Source organism: Aethina tumida, chromosome 6 (genome assembly GCF_024364675.1).
Source record: "Aethina tumida isolate Nest 87 chromosome 6, icAetTumi1.1, whole genome shotgun sequence".
NCBI classification, from domain to species: Eukaryota; Metazoa; Arthropoda; class Insecta; order Coleoptera; family Nitidulidae; genus Aethina; species Aethina tumida.
Genome location: NC_065440.1, coordinates 13,080,181 through 13,097,787, shown reverse-complemented (window position 1 = coordinate 13,097,787; position 17,607 = coordinate 13,080,181). Strand labels below are relative to the sequence as shown.

Sequence of the window (17,607 nt, the reverse complement as noted above, 5' to 3'; positions counted from 1 at the left end):
CGAACGTTGCTACAGAGCGGACGTGTTGTAATTTCACTCAAAAAGTTCACTTGCCGAATAATCACTGTTTATTTTGAATTTTTTCGAAAAAAAATATATTATATTCTGAACGAATACGATTGGCTATTGAATTCTGTGTAGCACCAGTGACATACAAAAATAAATAAAATTTTACCTAATTAAAATAAGTAAATTGATAGTTATTGAGTTAGTATTTTGTAGATATATTTTAAGTGTGTGTTTTTGTAGTGTCAGTGCGAATTTTAGCAACATGTCTCTTTCGTCGACCAAAAAGGTAATTTTGTTTTTAAATTTTTCAATTGTCGCGTCAGTAAAACCAGTTGCGACCCTTTTCATCCCAGGTAGAAGATCTATTATTACATAACTGGTCTCCGAAAAACCGGTTGCAAATCTATTTATATAATTTTGTCTGATTGCAAAATACTTTGGTACGAAATTGTTGGAATGTCCAACATTTTGTGCCGCACTGTATATTGTATACAGGCTGGATTTCGAAATAGTTTTTTAGTGTTAAATTTTATTCTGCAAATTGTCTTTATCAAAATCCCTGAATTAGAATCGTGAATCATGATTCATGATTAACTAATCAGACTGATAAAGGAGATGTGTACGGAAAGTTTTATTTTTAATTGGCTAATTTTACGTGACCGTAAAAGAATCTTATTAATTTAATTATACGTAAATATTTAATGTTTGTTTATTGTATGTATTTTTAATTAATTTTTTTATGGTTACACTGTGTTTTTTTAACAAAGTTTCTCTTACAAACCATTTTCGTTGCACACGTTAAACAGTTACGTGTTTATTATTAACACAAAACGTTTAACAACAATGTAAAAAATAAGCAATTGTGTCACCTGAACTTTGACCCACAAACCAAAACTCTCACAACGTTTGCGTGAACTTATCGATCGTCCCTCCATCCAAAATCAACCCCCACACCGTCCAGATTCATACACGGTGTCGCATTGGGCCTAAAACTTACTTGTAATCATTGATGCAAGATTGTGAGATATCTAAAAAGTGGTTGGAACTGTTTGCTTCGCAGATGACCGGCGATTGCGTCGAGATGAGGGAACTGGCGGCAAGAATTTGCAGGGATTACCTGAACGGTGCATGGAAAATGGTCACGTCGCAGAACATCGGCTTCAAACATATCAGGTGAGTTTCTAATGTAGAATTGGTACTGAAAAACCGGCACCAACACGTGAACGTTGCAATTTTCCGTGGCGAGTGCCAAGTCGGCTATTTTTGGGGCACGTGAATTGTTTTCGATTTAGTCGATCATCAGATTTATTATTTATAGATGTTAGACCTTCGGTCTAGACTGGATTTTTGGCAAATTTCGTTAGTACGTTGTTGGTAGATGCTGAAACAGTTGGGAAATTAATTATCTTTAATCAAAGTCAAAATTACTCCGCAAATCTCATTGGAATTTGTTTTTGTTCTTATATTATATTATTATTAAGCTTACTAATTTGCCATATTTTTGGCTGAAAATGTAAAGTCCACAGAACTAGAAAAAGTAGACCAATCAAACTCAAGTTGAGACATCACTTCTATTAATTTTCTTCAGATAAATTGAAGATTTACAGAGGAAACAAAAACTGAAGAAAATCTTCAACCAAACTTACAGAAACTATAAGTATTTCATTATTTTTATATTTAGTTTCTACACCTGTTTAGTTGTCACATTTTAGGTTAAAAATAATCATTTGAAAGAATTGAAGAAAGTTTTATTCTCTAGTTTCTTAAATTTTATATTTTCTTTCATTTCTTTTTTGTTTGGAATATTTGAAGTTGAAGATGAACGATGGAAAAACTGGAGAAAACTTCATTCAAACCTAGAGTAGATTTTATAAGTTTTAATCCATCTTTTTATATTTAATTTCTTCATTTGCTTAGTCAAAACATTTTTAGTTAAAGTTAAATATTTGGAAGAACTGAAGAAAGTCTGCAATCATACTTACAGATTTATCTTCAATGTCTTCAAAGTTTTATTTTTTTGTTTCCTAAATTTTATGTTTTCTTTCATTACTTGTTTATTGGATATATTTGTAGTTACAGATGAACAGTGAAAAAAATGAAGAAAATCTTGAAACAAATCTAGAGAAGATTTTAATAATTTTTATTACAGTATTTCATTATTTTTATGTTTAATTTCTTCATTTGTTTAGTCCAAACATTTTTATTTAAAGTTAAATATTTAGAAGAACTGAAGAAAGTCTGCAATCAAACTTATAGATTTATCTTCAATGTCTTCAAAGTTTTATTTTTTTGTCTCCTAAATTTTATGTTTTCTTTTCTTTTCATTTGTAGTTAAAGATGAACGGTGAAAAAAAAAAGAACAAAATCTTCAACCAAACCTACAAAAGGTTTAATTACAGTTTTCAATATTTTTATTTTTAGTTTCTTCATTTGCTAAGGTGGTATATTTAGAAGAGCTGAAGAAAATCTTCAATGAAATTTTACACATTGTTTTTAGCACATGTTTTATTACCTATAGTGAAAAAAATTGAAAAAAGCCTTCAATAGAATTGGCAAATTCTTCTTTTACATTCAATAAGTTTTTTGAAATTGAAATTACTACTTTTTTAGTTGAGAAGAAGTAATTGAAAGAACTGAAGGAAGTCCTCAATTAAAGGTCAAAATTTTCCAAACACCATTTAGTTTGTTTATCAATTGTATTTGATATTCAAGAGTCACTTTCTCGATTTTACATTACCTCGTAGTTTTTTTCCAGATAAACAAATAGTAAACACAAACGAATGATGCAACATTTCGTTAGATCAAATTAATTAATTATCCGTTGGTAAAACAGTATCAACATGTTTACAAACACATTCAAGATCTTAGAATTTCTTAAACCGGGAAAAACCTCAACAGCAACAACGCAAAAAGAAAGAAGAAATTGTGGCTCCACCCACAACTTTACACACAACAGGTTTTAGTCCGTCATAGCTAATTTATTTATAGATTCTATTCCAATCTTCGGAATGCATGTACGAGGAAAGACTATCTAGAAAATTGCAAAACATGTTTACTATACCCTTTATTTACATTATAATTGTTTTCATTCATTCACTTTGTTTTTAGTTATTAATCTTTATTTTATTTTCGGTCACAAATAAATTATTCATCGGCCTGTAATGCGCAGTTGCCCGTCTACGTGATGGTAATCCCATTAGCATTAGCACGTCGTGATAATTTTTTAAACAGCATTATTAATTTGTTGTACGACGAATAAATAAATGTTCTGTCGAATGTTTCCTGCGAAATTTATCTGCACATGTGGGTAACACGGTCATAACGAGTGCAAGATCTGTAATTTAAGCTTTTCGCAGCTTTATTTTATCTCGTTGTAAAATTATTAATGAATGATGATTAATGCAAAAATAAACCAAGAAACGCAACTGTGTTTTTTTTTTCTCCGTATGTTAATTTATTATTACAGTTTTGTAGGAGAAACTGTTTAAGTTGTTCATGTTTTATCGATTCAATGTTTAACCTTTACACACACAATAAATTGTTTGTGTCGGAAATGCAATCAATTTTTAAAACGATAAAATCATCGATTCAATTGATTTCTAGTGTTTTTTTTTCTAATCAGATCGTGAACAAAACTGGGGGACATGATTTTCTACGATTATTTATTTGAAACGTAACAGATACGTTTGTTTATTAACATTTTACGACCTTGCGAACATTCCGTATCAAAATACGTAACAAATGTAACTCATAGTTTTCTACGAAACATCGATATGTTAAAACAAAACGCCTCATGTTGATCATTATTAATTTGATAAAGGAATTACACGTTGGTCGTTATGATATTATGGGTATCACAAAAGTAATTTATTGTTTGATTGGACTATGAATGTTTTGGATACCTATTTAATTGATTAGTAACACTATTATTATTATATTAAGTACTTCCTTTATTTAAATTAACTGGGAGAAGATTTGAATACAATGGAATATGTGGACAATAGAAAGAAATTCTGAAATAAAACTCGAAAACCATTAATGAACATCTCTAAGTTTAATTGAAGACTTCCTTCATTTCTTTTAAGTGCTCATCTTTCACTGAAATTGTACCAAACAACAAATGAAGAAAGGAAATATGAAAATAAAGAAGCAAGAAGCTAAAACTTGATTAGATATTTACTTTGATTGAAAACTTTCTTCAATTCTTGCAACTGTTGAAAATATACCAAATATTTAAATAAAGAAAGTAAACATATAAATAAAGACAGAAGAAAATAAAACTCGTGAAAAAAATTAGAGAACAATCTTCAATTCTCAATCTTCAGCTAAATATGTATCAAATAAAACTTGAAGAATATAAATAGAAAACTTAAAATATTTTTATTGTAGACTTTCTTCAGTTCTTCCATTTTTAACTAAATATGTATCAAATAAGTACATCAGGGACTGTTTATATAAATATAGAGAGAAACTTGAAAAACCTTAAAATCTTCTACTAAAATTGATCAAATAACAAATGAAGAAAGGAAATATAAAAATAAAGAATCAAGAAACTAAAACTTGATTAAACATTTACTTTTGTTCGATTGAAAACTTTCTTTTCAGATAAAAATCTGCCAAATTAGAGAACAATCTTTAATTGTTCACTTTCAACTAAAAATGTACCAAATAAAAATTTGAAGATTATGAATAGAAAACTTCAAACCTGAAATATTTTAATGTTCATTTGTAAGTTTGATTGTAGACTTTCTTCTGTTCTTCTATTTTTATCTAAATTTTTTCAAATAAGTACAACGAGACTATTTATATAAATATAGAGAAAAAGACTGAAATAAAACTTGAAAAACCTTAAAGGACATCAGTGAGTTCAACTGAAGACTTTCTTCACTTTTTTTAATTGCTAGTCTTCTTCTAAAATTGATTAAATAACAAATGAAGAATATTAAAATAAAGAAATAAGGAAATAAATCTTGATTAAACATTTACTATTGTTCCACTGAAAACTTTCTTCAGTTCTTACAACTGTTGAACTTCAACTAAAAATATGCGAAATACTTGAATAAAGAAAGTAGACATAGAAATAAAGACACAAGAAAATAAAACTTGAAACAAATTAGAGAATTATCTTTAATTGTTCATCTTCAAATAAAAATTTGAAGAATATGAACATAAAACTTCAATCCTGAAATATTTTAATATACATTTGTAAGTTTCATTGGAGACTTTCTTCTCTTATTCTGTTTTTAACTAAAAATATATCAAATAAGTACATGAGAGACTATTTATATAAATTTGGAGAGAAACACTAAAAGACTTTCTTCACTTCTTTTCACTAAAAAGATACCAAATAACAAAGAAAGGATATATAAAAATAAAGAAACAAAGAACTAAAACTTGATTAGACGTTTATTTTGGTTAAATTGAAAACATTCTTCAGATCTTGCACCTGTTAATCTTCAGCCAAAAATATGCTAGATACGTGGCTAAAAAAAGTAAACATATAAATGAAGACACAAGGAAATAAGACTTGAAAAAAATAGAGAACAATCTTTAATTATTTATCTTCAACTAAAAATGTACTAAATAAAAATTTGAAGAATATGAATATAAAACTTCAAACTTGAAATATGTTAATGTCTATTTGTAATTTTGACTGCAGACTTTCTTCATTTCTTCTCTTTTCAACTAAAAATGTATCAAATAAGTACATGAGAGATTATTTATGTTAGCTTACGTCATCACCTTCACCGATGGACCGATGCGACGTGCTCACATCTATTTAGACTAGTTTTGTTTTATAAGCAAATCTGAAGTATTTGTTTACATTTAATATTCGGGGCAGTTCTTAAGAAAGAACCAGGCAGTCAAGCTTTAGATGTCGAGGGTTAAACTACGTTTGTTGTAATAAAGCGTATTATTGTGAATTTAGTGTTTTAATCAAACTAAAAAGACAGATTAACAGTCGCTAATCTATCATCAGAAGTGGGATAAAGGATATCTTCTCGTGAATTATTTCCGGAAGAAAGGACCTAAAAAAAAAAAAAATAAATTTTTTTTTGTGTTTCTTTGTGAACGAACAATGGCAGACAATAGTGAAAAACGCGACCGCGCAGTGAGTCCGAACGTTGTGAACATTACCGAAAGTGTATCGGAGACGGACAATAATATGGCGTTGTTATTTAAAATGCAGCAAGAAAATAACAACAGTTTCCAAAAACAAATCATGGAAATTTTGTCGACAATGGCCAACGCCCAAACTACTCAAGCAACATTGAGGGTGACTGCGCAGACGCAACCTGTTTCCGCTTCAGTATCAGAAGGTGTAAGTGCCGCGGCGGCGCAGTTTCGACTTGCAAGTTTTGACCCAGATGATACACCGTTTACTATGGTTGAGTGGATGGATGATGTTACTAGGATCCAACAGGAGCTGGAAATATCCGATACTCTTATTGTTTTAAAAGCTGGTCATGCTTTACGAGGACGTGCAGCACGCTTTTATCAACATTGGAAACCTATTATTAGAGATTGGGCTTCTTTTCGACGAGATTTTGAAATTGCGTTTCCTGAGTTAGGTACTCCTGCTACTCGTATCAGAAATTGTTTAGCAATTAAGAGTTCAAGTTTTGATTCACTAGTAGAATACGGTAACGCCAAATTAACAGCAATTAGAAGATTTTATTCAGACTTTCCATGGAATGTTGTGTTAAGTCTTGTTGAATACGATATTCAAAACACAGAAGTGAAAAATCGAATCTCCTTGCTAGCTCCTACATGTGATTCTGAACTATTAAAACTGTTGGCTACCTGTGATGCGAATAAATTGAACGCTGGTGTGCGAGAGCGTGAATTGTCACGAAAACGACCGTATAGCTTTCGTGATCAGCGTTCGTTTCAAGGAAACTGCAGAAGATGTCAACGCTATGGACATAAAGCAGTGGATTGCAAAAATGCGGAAAAAATACAGAATATGTCGGAAAAGGTACAGCCGGGTCCTTCTGGAGTACATCAAAGAAATTTTTCGTCTGGCAACAACACCTCAGCAAATAAGAAGTTTTGTAACATCTGTGGAGTGAATGGACATTCAGAAGATACATGCTATAGTAAAAAACAATGACATGAGGCATCAAAACGAGTGCTCCTGGCAAAAAACACTCGTTTTATCCGTTCATTTCCATCAGCTACGGTTACTAACAATTCCATGATCAGTTCAATAGCATACTTAGTAGACACAGGTGCAGATGTCTCAATACTTCACGAAAAAATAGCGAAAGCCTTAGACTTGCAAATTCAACCGGATTGCCAAATACTGTCTGGTGTAGGAAATTGTGTTATGAAGCCTCTGGGTCGCAGTAGTGTTGTGATGTGTACACCAACCATGACATTAGAAATTGATTTTCTAATTGTGCCAGATGGATCAATTCCTGGATGTGATGTTGACGCTTTAATTGGACTTGATGTTTTAAAACGACCAGGTATTAAAATTGAATTTAATGCAAACAGTGTAGACATTGTATATGATCATAGTGATAGGCAACGAATTTGTGCTATATACGCGTTTGAAGAAAATGACTTAAATTTGTCAGGACTGGACGAGTGGGTTATTAAGGAAATAAAAACAATAATCCAAAATGGAATAAGTCAAACACCGGCCGCAGTAACAACAAACAAGTTAAGAATAACATTACGTGATCTACAGCCAGTGGCCTATAAACCCCGTCATTTGTCATATGGCGAAAGATTACAAGTGAAACAAATAATAAAAGAACAAATTGAGAGTGGAATAATACGACAAAGTGAATCTCCTTATGCAAGCCCAATAGTCCTTGTCAAAAAGAAAAACGGAGACACAAGATTATGTGTAGATTATCGTGACGTAAATAAAAAAGTATTACGTAATAATTATCCTCTACCACGGATACAAGATCAGATTGACGCCCTTGCCAAAGCTGTATATTTTTGTACTCTTGATATGAAATCGGGATTTCACCAAGTTGAAATAGAAGAGAATTCAAAACATATAACTGCTTTTGTGACACCAGATGGACTTTACGAGTACAATCGAATGCCGTTTGGTTTTATAAACTCCCCATCGTGTTATCAAAGTGCCATCGATAAAGCCCTTGGACCACTTAAAGACGATATTGCGTTTGTTTACGTTGATGATGTGTTGTGCCCCTCTCGAACCATTCAAGAAGGTCTTAAGAACTTAAGAAAGGTCATTGACGCCCTTTCGAAGGCCGGATTTGTTTTAAACATAAAAAAATGTAACTTTTTCCAAACATCTGTGGAATATTTGGGTGTTGTGATCGAAAACGGTACGGTAAAACCTAGTTCGCGAAAAGTTGACGCGCTCGCTCAAACATCAGCTCCTAAAGATGTAAAAGGTGTTCGTCAATTATTAGGACTGGCTGGATACTTTAGACGTTTCGTGAAAAACTTTGCAACTTTGACAGCACCGATATCTGCACTGTTACGTAAGGGAAAAACTTTTGAGTGGACAAGTGAATGTGAAAATGTGCGATTGGATTTAGTGAAACGATTGACTTCTTATCCGATTTTGAACATTTTTGATCCGGAACTGACTACCGAACTACACACAGACGCGAGTTCGCTTGGATTGGGTGCCATACTTATGCAAAAAGACTTAAATAATGTGCTTCATCCAGTGGCGTATTACTCTAGGCGTACAACTGATTGTGAATCGCGATATCATTCTTATGATTTGGAAACTCTAGCGATAGTGGAAGCCACTCAGTATTTTCGCACATATCTGTATGGTATAAAGTTTACAATCTATACAGACTGTAATTCAGTAAGGGCTACAGCACTCAAAAAGGAACTACACCCCCGCGTTGCAAGATGGTGGATAAAATTGCAGGACTTTAATTTTGATATAGAATATAGACCAGGACATAAAATGGCACATGTCGACTATTTAAGTCGAAATACAGCATCTCCGACAAAACGAATTTTAGCAGCACGAATTATTGCTAACAAACCAAAGACAATTTGTGAATATCAATCAGAGGATGTGTTTTGTCAGACAATAATAAACAAAACGCATCATGAGACGGGATATATAGTGAAAGACAATTTAGTGTTTTTACAATGTTCAAATGATGGTCGCGAACGTTGTTTTGTACCTGTAGCAGCTCGACTAGAGATAATGAAACTGTATCATGATAACTCGTCTCATATTGGTGCTGATAAAATGTTAATGAAATTACGTGAGGACTTAATATGGCCACGCATGGGTAAAACAGTACGCAAATATGTTGCAAATTGTAGATCGTGTGTGTTGGGTAAATCTTTTACTGGAAAACGGAGTGGATTGTGTCAACAGAAAACGAAACCTTCAAGTAAAATGGATACGTGGCATATTGACCATGCCGGACCTTTGGTCAAATCTAATAAATGCACTCAAATTTTAGTGGTTATAGACGCTTTTACTAAATTTGTGCGATTTTGTCCTATTAGACAAAAAAATGCCGAATGTACTATAAAGGCATTAGATGCATTATTTATGGAATTGGGTCGACCAAAACGAATAATAGCTGATCGGGGAACAGCATTTGTAGCGAGTAAATTTCGAGAATTTCTCAATGATAACTCTGTTGAGCTACACCTAATTGCAACAGGAGTTCCTAGAGGTAATGGACAAGTGGAACGCGTTATGAGAAGTTTGTTTAATGCGATGCGTGCTGTGTTGAATGAAAAAGACGAAAATAAATGGACAAAAGTGCTACCTGATATTGAGGACGATTTTAATGTAACTGTGAACAAATCGACAGGATTCGCGCCGTGGATATTAATGTTTGGTGAAAATCGACGTCTGAGAGCAACTAACGAACTGTTAAATGGTGTGCCAATACAGACAAGTGATGTGGACGCTGAAATACTTAGACAACAAGCTCACAGTCGCGTGTGCGAAGTAACCAGTAGAACAATTACAAACTTTAATAAGAAAAGAGTGCCGGCAATACCATACGCTGTTGGTGATAAAGTTGTTATTGAAAATAGTCAGCTGTCGAATGGAGGAAAATTGAAACCAAAGTATCACGGACCCTTTGAGGTAACGCATTGTTTACCTAATGAGAGGTACGCACTCCGAAGGATTGGCAGCCGAGGTAGAACAACAATAGCAGCGCATGAACAGTTACGAACCTGGCCAGATACAGAAATTCTATAAGGTATGATGGATATAGATTTATTTAATAAGATTGATGTGTGAATGTGTGTAAAGGTCCCTGCTTAGTAGGCTGTTTAAGGTCCCTGTGTATCAGGCTATATGTGAAGGTCCCTGCTTAGTAGGCTATGATTAAGGTCCCTGCTCGGCAGGCTATTTTTAAGGTCCCTGCGTCGCAGGCTATGTTTGAGGTCCCTACTTTGCAGGCTATGTTTAAGGTCCCTACTTTGCAGGCTATGTTTAAAGGTCCCTGCTCGGCAGGCTATTTTTAAGGTCCCTGCTCTGCAGGCTTAGATTGTTGTGTTCTGGGTCTGTGAGACAAGCGGGTAATAGACCTGGTAGTGGTTGAACCGCCTCTGAGCTCCTGGCTAGAATATGGTATCTTTTGATAGCACTTGAGAGTCATGGGTGTAACAGACCTGTTGATGGTTGAGCCGCCTCTGAGCTTCTAGTGGTTGTTAACTGTGCCACATAACAGTCTATTTTGTTAAATGAAATAAGGTTTAGACTTAGTTCTTCGAATATATTTTGAGCTTGTACTGCTGTTATAATGTTTACAGATTACCGGTGTCAGGTGAATCTTTGCAAAACTGTGGAAGGGTCGAGGACGCCCCACATGTCAGGAAGGCCGTGTTAGCTTACGTCATCACCTTCACCGATGGACCGATGCGACGTGCTCACATCTATTTAGACTAGTTTTGTTTTATAAGCAAATCTGAAGTATTTGTTTACATTTAATATTCGGGGCAGTTCTTAAGAAAGAACCAGGCAGTCAAGCTTTAGATGTCGAGGGTTAAACTACGTTTGTTGTAATAAAGCGTATTATTGTGAATTTAGTGTTTTAATCAAACTAAAAAGACAGATTAACAGTCGCTAATCTATCATTTATATAAATATGGAGAGAAACACTGAAATAAAACTTGAAAAAGCTTAACATCTGTAAGTTCGATTGAAGACTTTCTTCACTTCTTTTAACAGCTCGTCTTCTTCTAAAAATGTACCAAATAACAAATGACATTAAATTATGAAAATAAAGAAACAAAGAACTAAAACTTGATTAGATATTTACTTTAGTTTGAAAACTTTCTTCAGTTCTTGCAACTGTTGATCTTCAGCTAAAAATATGCCAAATACATGAGTAAAGAAAGTAAACATATAAATAAAGACACAAGAAAATAAAACTATAAAAAATAGAGAATAATTTTAAACTTTTCAACTTCAACTAGAAATGTGCTGAATAAAAATTGGATGAAAGTAAATGTAAAAATAAGAACTTTCTTCAGTTTTTTCCACTGTTCATCTTCAACTAATTTGCTTTCACTATTAATTGTGTAAAAATAAGTATCTACTATATCCACTTATAAATTAAATAATAATGTCGATAAAGTAGGTCACTGGAATAAAATCTTCCACGTGTATAATAAAACACAAAACACAGTAGACTTTATTTTTGAATTGATAGAATAATTTGCCACTGAGAGTGTATCTTCAATTTTTTCCAGCGGCGGCTTGTCCAACCTGCTGTTCCACATCTCCCTGCCGGCGGACATGATCCACGACGAGAAAAACAAGAAGGAACCGAACGAGGTACTGATCCGCGTCTACGGCCAGACGCACGGCGAACGCGCCCTCGAGGCCCTGATCACCGACAGCGTGATCTTCACCCTATTATCTGAGAGGGGCCTGGGGCCTAAGTTGCACGGCATCTTCCCCGGCGGCAGGATCGAACAGTACATCAACGCTAGGCCGTTGCTAACACGCGAACTGGCCGACCAAAAATTGTCTATGAGCATTGCACAAAACATGGCCACGATCCATTCCATGGAGGTAAGGTTTCTGTTGTGACTAGTCACAGTATCACGATCCTCGAATAAAAAATAATTAATTAAATAGCGGAATTATTTTGTGAAAATATTGCAGGAGGTAACGCAATTATTTTTTATTATTATTATTAACATAATAGTTTTGCTGACTATTATTATTATTATTATTAGTATGTCATGCCCATGGATTTTAATACTATTATTATTTTTTTTGTTATTGATTGCAAAGTTGCTGTTTTATTGTGTTTTTATTACATGCTGTACCAGACCGCATTTTATCATTGAAACTGGCGCCTTATCTTAATACGTAAAAGCCTTATCTCAACAAACATTATCCTGGCTCAACACAATTCTGTCTCCCCAATTTTTAATTCGTACTTCTATGAAAACAATTAAATTATAAAAACATTGATCAAACAATTACGTAACAACACAATTTAAAATTGAAGTGCCAAAAATGGAGTACCAAACTTGAGATAATTGATGCACCTTCTCCATCTCTCTCAGGTGTTTCGAAATTGTTGTTTACTAAAAATTGATCACGCAGTTTCCTGACCTGATTTACACGATCGGTCGTTAAAATAGATATTTTTTTTTTTGTTTATCGGTGCAAGTTGCGTTTCTATTAATAGGCCTCGAAAATTTTCCATACGATAAAACTGGTAAATAAATGAAATCGTTGACATTAATGCGTGGCGTAAGACTATGATAATTATAATTTTAGACGCGTCGTATCCGATGCTATTTTAGTCACACTATGAGACAATCTGAAGTCATTCTTGGATTCGGTTACGCTATAAATTGGGTAAAGATTTTGCTCACCTGTAAATTTGATGTTAATGTTGGTAAAGTAGATTACTGGAATAAAATCTTCCCTATGTGAGAAACAGTCTCATCTGTACATTTAACATCAACATTGGTGAAGTGGGTTAATGAAAGTAATAAAATCTTCCATATTTGATGAAACAAAAAATTCTATACTATTTTACGTAGACATTTAGAGAACCAGTCAATATTGATTTTGGTCTTTACATAAATAAAATAAAGATAAATTTGTACTTTATTTGTCTATAAGTTTGTCATTAATATTTGTAAAGTAGATTATCAAAATAAATTCCAAACGTGTGATAAAACTCATACATTCTTATGCTAATTTAATAACACTATGAGAGAATAAAACGTTTACCATCTTGTTTTTGGTTTTCCTTTAAAGTTGGGCCAAAATAAATATCTTTTTACCCACGTATAAATTTAACATTTGTATCGGTAAAGTAGGTTACTGGAATAAAATCTTCCATATGCTTGATAAAATACAAAAAATTCTATTCTATTTTACTGTGAGAGAAATAGAAATTTGTCAATATTGATTTTGCTTTTTCCATAAATACCATAGATAAAGATAAATATGTGCTTTATTTGTTTGTTAATTTGTCATTAATCATTGTAGATTATCAAAATAGAATCTTTTATATGTATAATAAAATATAATGTATAATAAAACATAAAGCATAATTCTTATGCTAATTTATTAACACTAAGAGAGAATGGGAAGTTTACCATCTTGTTTTAGGTTTGCCTATAATTTGTGTAAAGACAAGTATATTATTTATCCACCTATAAATTTCACTCTCATATTGGTAAAGTAGGTTACTGGATACAATCTTTCAGATCTTTGATAAAACACGAAAACATTTACTATTTTACTAAGACTTTAAGAGAATCAGAAGTTTGTCAATTTTAATTTTGGTTTTCCCATAAATATAATAAAGATAAACTTTACTTGTATGTACATACATACATACAATTTGTCATTCATTTATGTGAAGTAGACTATCAAAATAAATTCCACATGTCTGATAAAACACATAAATTCTTATGCTAATTTAGTAACATTGTGTAAGAATGAGAAGTTTACCATCTAGTTTTTGGTTTGTCTATAAATGGAGTAAAGATAAATATCACCTTTACCCACCAATATATTTAACATTCATACCGGTAAAGTAGGTTACTGGAATAAAATCTTCCAGATATTTGATAAAACACAAGAAAACATACTATTTTATTAAGACTTTGAGAAAATCAGAAGTTTGTTAATCTTAATTTTGGTTTTTCCATACATAGAATAAAGATAACCATGTACTTTATTTGTCTGTAAATTTGTTGTTTTTGGTTTGCCTATAAATTGAATAAAATAAATTTAACATTCACATCGGTAAGGTAGTTTTCTGGAATAAAATCATCCAGATGTTTGATAAAACACAAAAAAACCAATCCTATTTTATTAAGACTTTAAAAGGATAAAAAGTTTATTAATCTTAATTTTGGTTACCCCATAAATAGTATAAAGATAAATATGAACTTTATTTGTCTGTAAATTTGTCTTTAATCTTTGTAAAGTACATTATCAAAATAAAATCTTTTATATGTATGATAAAACACATAAATTCTTACATATTTTAGTAACACAATGAGATAACGAGAAGTTTGCCATCTTGTCTTTGGTTTGAGTATAAATTGAGTCAGGATAAACTATAAATTTGACATTAGTACCGGTACAGTAGGTTATTAGAATAAAATCTTCCATGTGTATGATAAAACACAAAACATTTAACTAAGTTTTAACAGATTAAGAAGTTGCCCCTCTTGTTTTTGTTTTCACTTGGGTACAGATAAACATCTACTTTATCCACCTATAAATTTAGCATTAATGCCGGTAAAATAGGTTACTGGAACAAAATCGTCCTTGTACATTGATAAAAACACAAAAAATAGCAACAGATAAAATTTAAATGAGCTTGTTTTTCACTGTAATTTCTGCCGAATTGTGTATTCGTTGATCCGAACCACATTTGTGTCGTTTTCATTTTGTAAAATTTTCCATTGTGGCCGGTCAATCGACAAGTACACAAGATAATGCTCGTTGAAAACTGTTTGTGTGATTTGTACTTGTGTCGGCGGTGACCTTTTTGCTTCAGATACCGGATATAATTGGAAATTTTTACGCCTTGTCGCCTATTGATAATGTAAGGATTATGAATAATACAACACAAAAATTATCTTTATGCGCTGTCGTAAATTTTATTGCTTCCAAAACAATCTCGAAACTTAAGCACATTTTTTTCAAGTAATCCCATAATCTGCTGGTATTAAAAATTTAACAATAAAAAAGATTAAAGTTCAACCTAACAAAATGGTCCACGTGTAATTAAACAAATATAAATCACACAAGAGACACGAACTCAAACACGGGTAACATTTATTTATGCTCCATTGTTTGTATTAATCCATTATTTGAATCATCATTAATCTGTTTGTTTTTAAAACAACACAAGTTATCCATGTTCGAAACATTGTTGGTAAATTAAGGGCGGAATTCGGTGAAAACTGATATGAAAATTGATTCGATTGATTGGTACCATGGGCTGGCATAGATCGAACTCTCATCTATCACACATATGGGGTATGTTATTTTGTTCTAGCGCAAAAATAAACTGAACAAACATCATTAGGACCGCACGAACGCGAGGTTTGCCTAAATGTTTGTTTCACGAATACAATGAGGGCAGTGAGTGCGAAAGCGCCCATTTTATGGATAGAGAACCAACCGTAGGAAAACACACCATTTAATTGCAATATAAAAACGTTACATGTTTTTTGACCAGACCATTTTAATTCAATTTTAATCGTTCAGCACCTTAACTTAATCACAATTATCAAAGCTTTTTAAATTCTCCATCAAGACTAACTCTTCATCAGTTTTGTGCATCATTCGATTACAATTAAGTAGAGCAAAAAACATGTACGTAACTAACCGAAAGTAACCACAGCAAGGACGCAACGTGACCTCTTGGAAATTTTCAGGTGCCGCTGCACAAAGAGCCCAGATGGCTCTGGGACACGATCAATCGTTGGCTGCAGATATGCGAGGCCAAAATGCCCGACGGTCTGCCCGATTACGTGCAGGACCTCCTCCAGGACGTGGACATGAAGGAGGAGGCCGTCTGGCTTAAGAGGCGCCTCGAGAAGGAGAACAGTCCGGTGGTGTTCTGCCACAACGACATGCAGGAGGGCAACATCTTGATGAGTCGCGACTCCGAACAGCAGAACAACAACGAGGAAAGCAACATCTACATCATCGGTTAGTATTCCGTACCAGTCCCCCTGCGGTACCGTTTTTATTAGTTTTTTTATTTGTCCTGATAACGTCCATTGATCCACCGATAACCCAAACTGTCCAAGGTTACATTTTGGCACTTTGAACTTTGCTGACTTATCGCCAAATCGATTACAGACTTCGAATACTGCTCGTACAACTACCGTTCCTTCGACATTGCCAACCACTTCGTGGAATGGACGTACGACTACACGGAGAAGGACCCCCCGTATTACAGAGAGGACAAAAGTAACTACCCGACCGAATTGCAGCGCATGAGGTTCGTCAAGGCGTACCTCAATGAGCTGGGTTCGCGAGAGAACCCAAAGAAGGTGCTCAAGGAGGTCGAGGTCTTCACCATGGCGTCACACTTCTTCTGGTCGTTGTGGGCGTTCATCAACGTGGACACTTCGCAGATCCCATTCGGATACAGCGTAAGTTTGCCCCCCAATCTGTAAAACCGTTCCGGTACTGATTCCGTGATGGTTTTTTAGGAGTACGGTTACTCGAGACTCAGTAACTATCTCCAGTTGAAGAAGAAGCTGAACAACGCCCAGCTGAAAAGGAAAATGGACACGTTGGAGTAAATCGAATTTGGTTATCAGGAATAATTTCGACTGATTGGTTAACCTAAGGATTATGAAAACATGACTGTGACTAAAGAAAGTGATGCCATCACCTCATGTGATATGTAATATATTATTTGCTTTAAGTATCCAAAGTGTAATTGTTAGGTCTCAAACTATAAACTAATCTCACTTTCAAAACGCAAGAACCAAAAACAGTATTTGATTACTTCAAGTTAGACATTCCACACGCAAAGTTTTCCAGTGTTTCTAGCAACAATCCCGAATATTAACAGTATAGTTTGATGATGAAGAAATGGGCACTTATCAACATATATCTCGCACCAAATCTTGAGACTTGTATGTTTATTTATTCGTCTTTTATATATAAATATATAAATGTACTTAAATTTGAAGACTGAGATTCTGTTTGTCTGAAATTTAAATGCATTTACTTAAACTTGTTTTTAGTTATGTATGTATATAGTAATTTTTAAGTCTATTGTACATATTTATTATTTTATAATATAATAAAGTATGGGGTACTTCACTAACTTGTTTCATTATCCAAAGAACTAAACTACTCATGGATAGATGTCGCCCAAACTCAAAACTTGCTTGAAAAATGGAGGTTAAAGCTTAAGCTATTGGTTGATAGGTGGCGCACCAATAATTTCCCGCATTATTCTAAGAATTATTCATTTCTGCATAAAATTGCAGTTTATTTTATCAATTAACGACTCTTCCTGGTCTTGTCGAGTTCAGGGATGGTAATGATGCGGGCGGAAGTCGAAGTGCATCGTTTTTTTAACTGGCATTTAAATGATTATTGACATTTGGGTAATTGTGCAGTTTTTCACGTCGTACTTA

General features: G+C 33.4%; 1 protein-coding gene across 2 annotated transcripts; it reads left to right on the top strand.

The window, feature by feature from the left end:
* On the top strand, positions 1-17,287 carry LOC109605370 (choline/ethanolamine kinase). 2 transcript variants are annotated; one of them, XM_049968951.1, is made up of 7 exons: positions 1-188; positions 250-295; positions 1,070-1,182; positions 11,698-12,022; positions 15,880-16,156; positions 16,310-16,605; positions 16,666-17,287. In XM_049968951.1, exons 2-7 carry the CDS (start codon positions 272-274, stop codon positions 16,756-16,758), a joined length of 1,128 nt encoding a protein of 375 aa, XP_049824908.1. In that variant the 5' UTR covers positions 1-188; positions 250-271; the 3' UTR covers positions 16,759-17,287. The 2 variants fall into 2 exon arrangements, with proteins under 2 accessions (XP_049824908.1, XP_019877503.2); XM_020021944.2 differs by having other exon boundaries at positions 2-295.
* Positions 17,288-17,607: the final 320 nt, after the last annotated feature.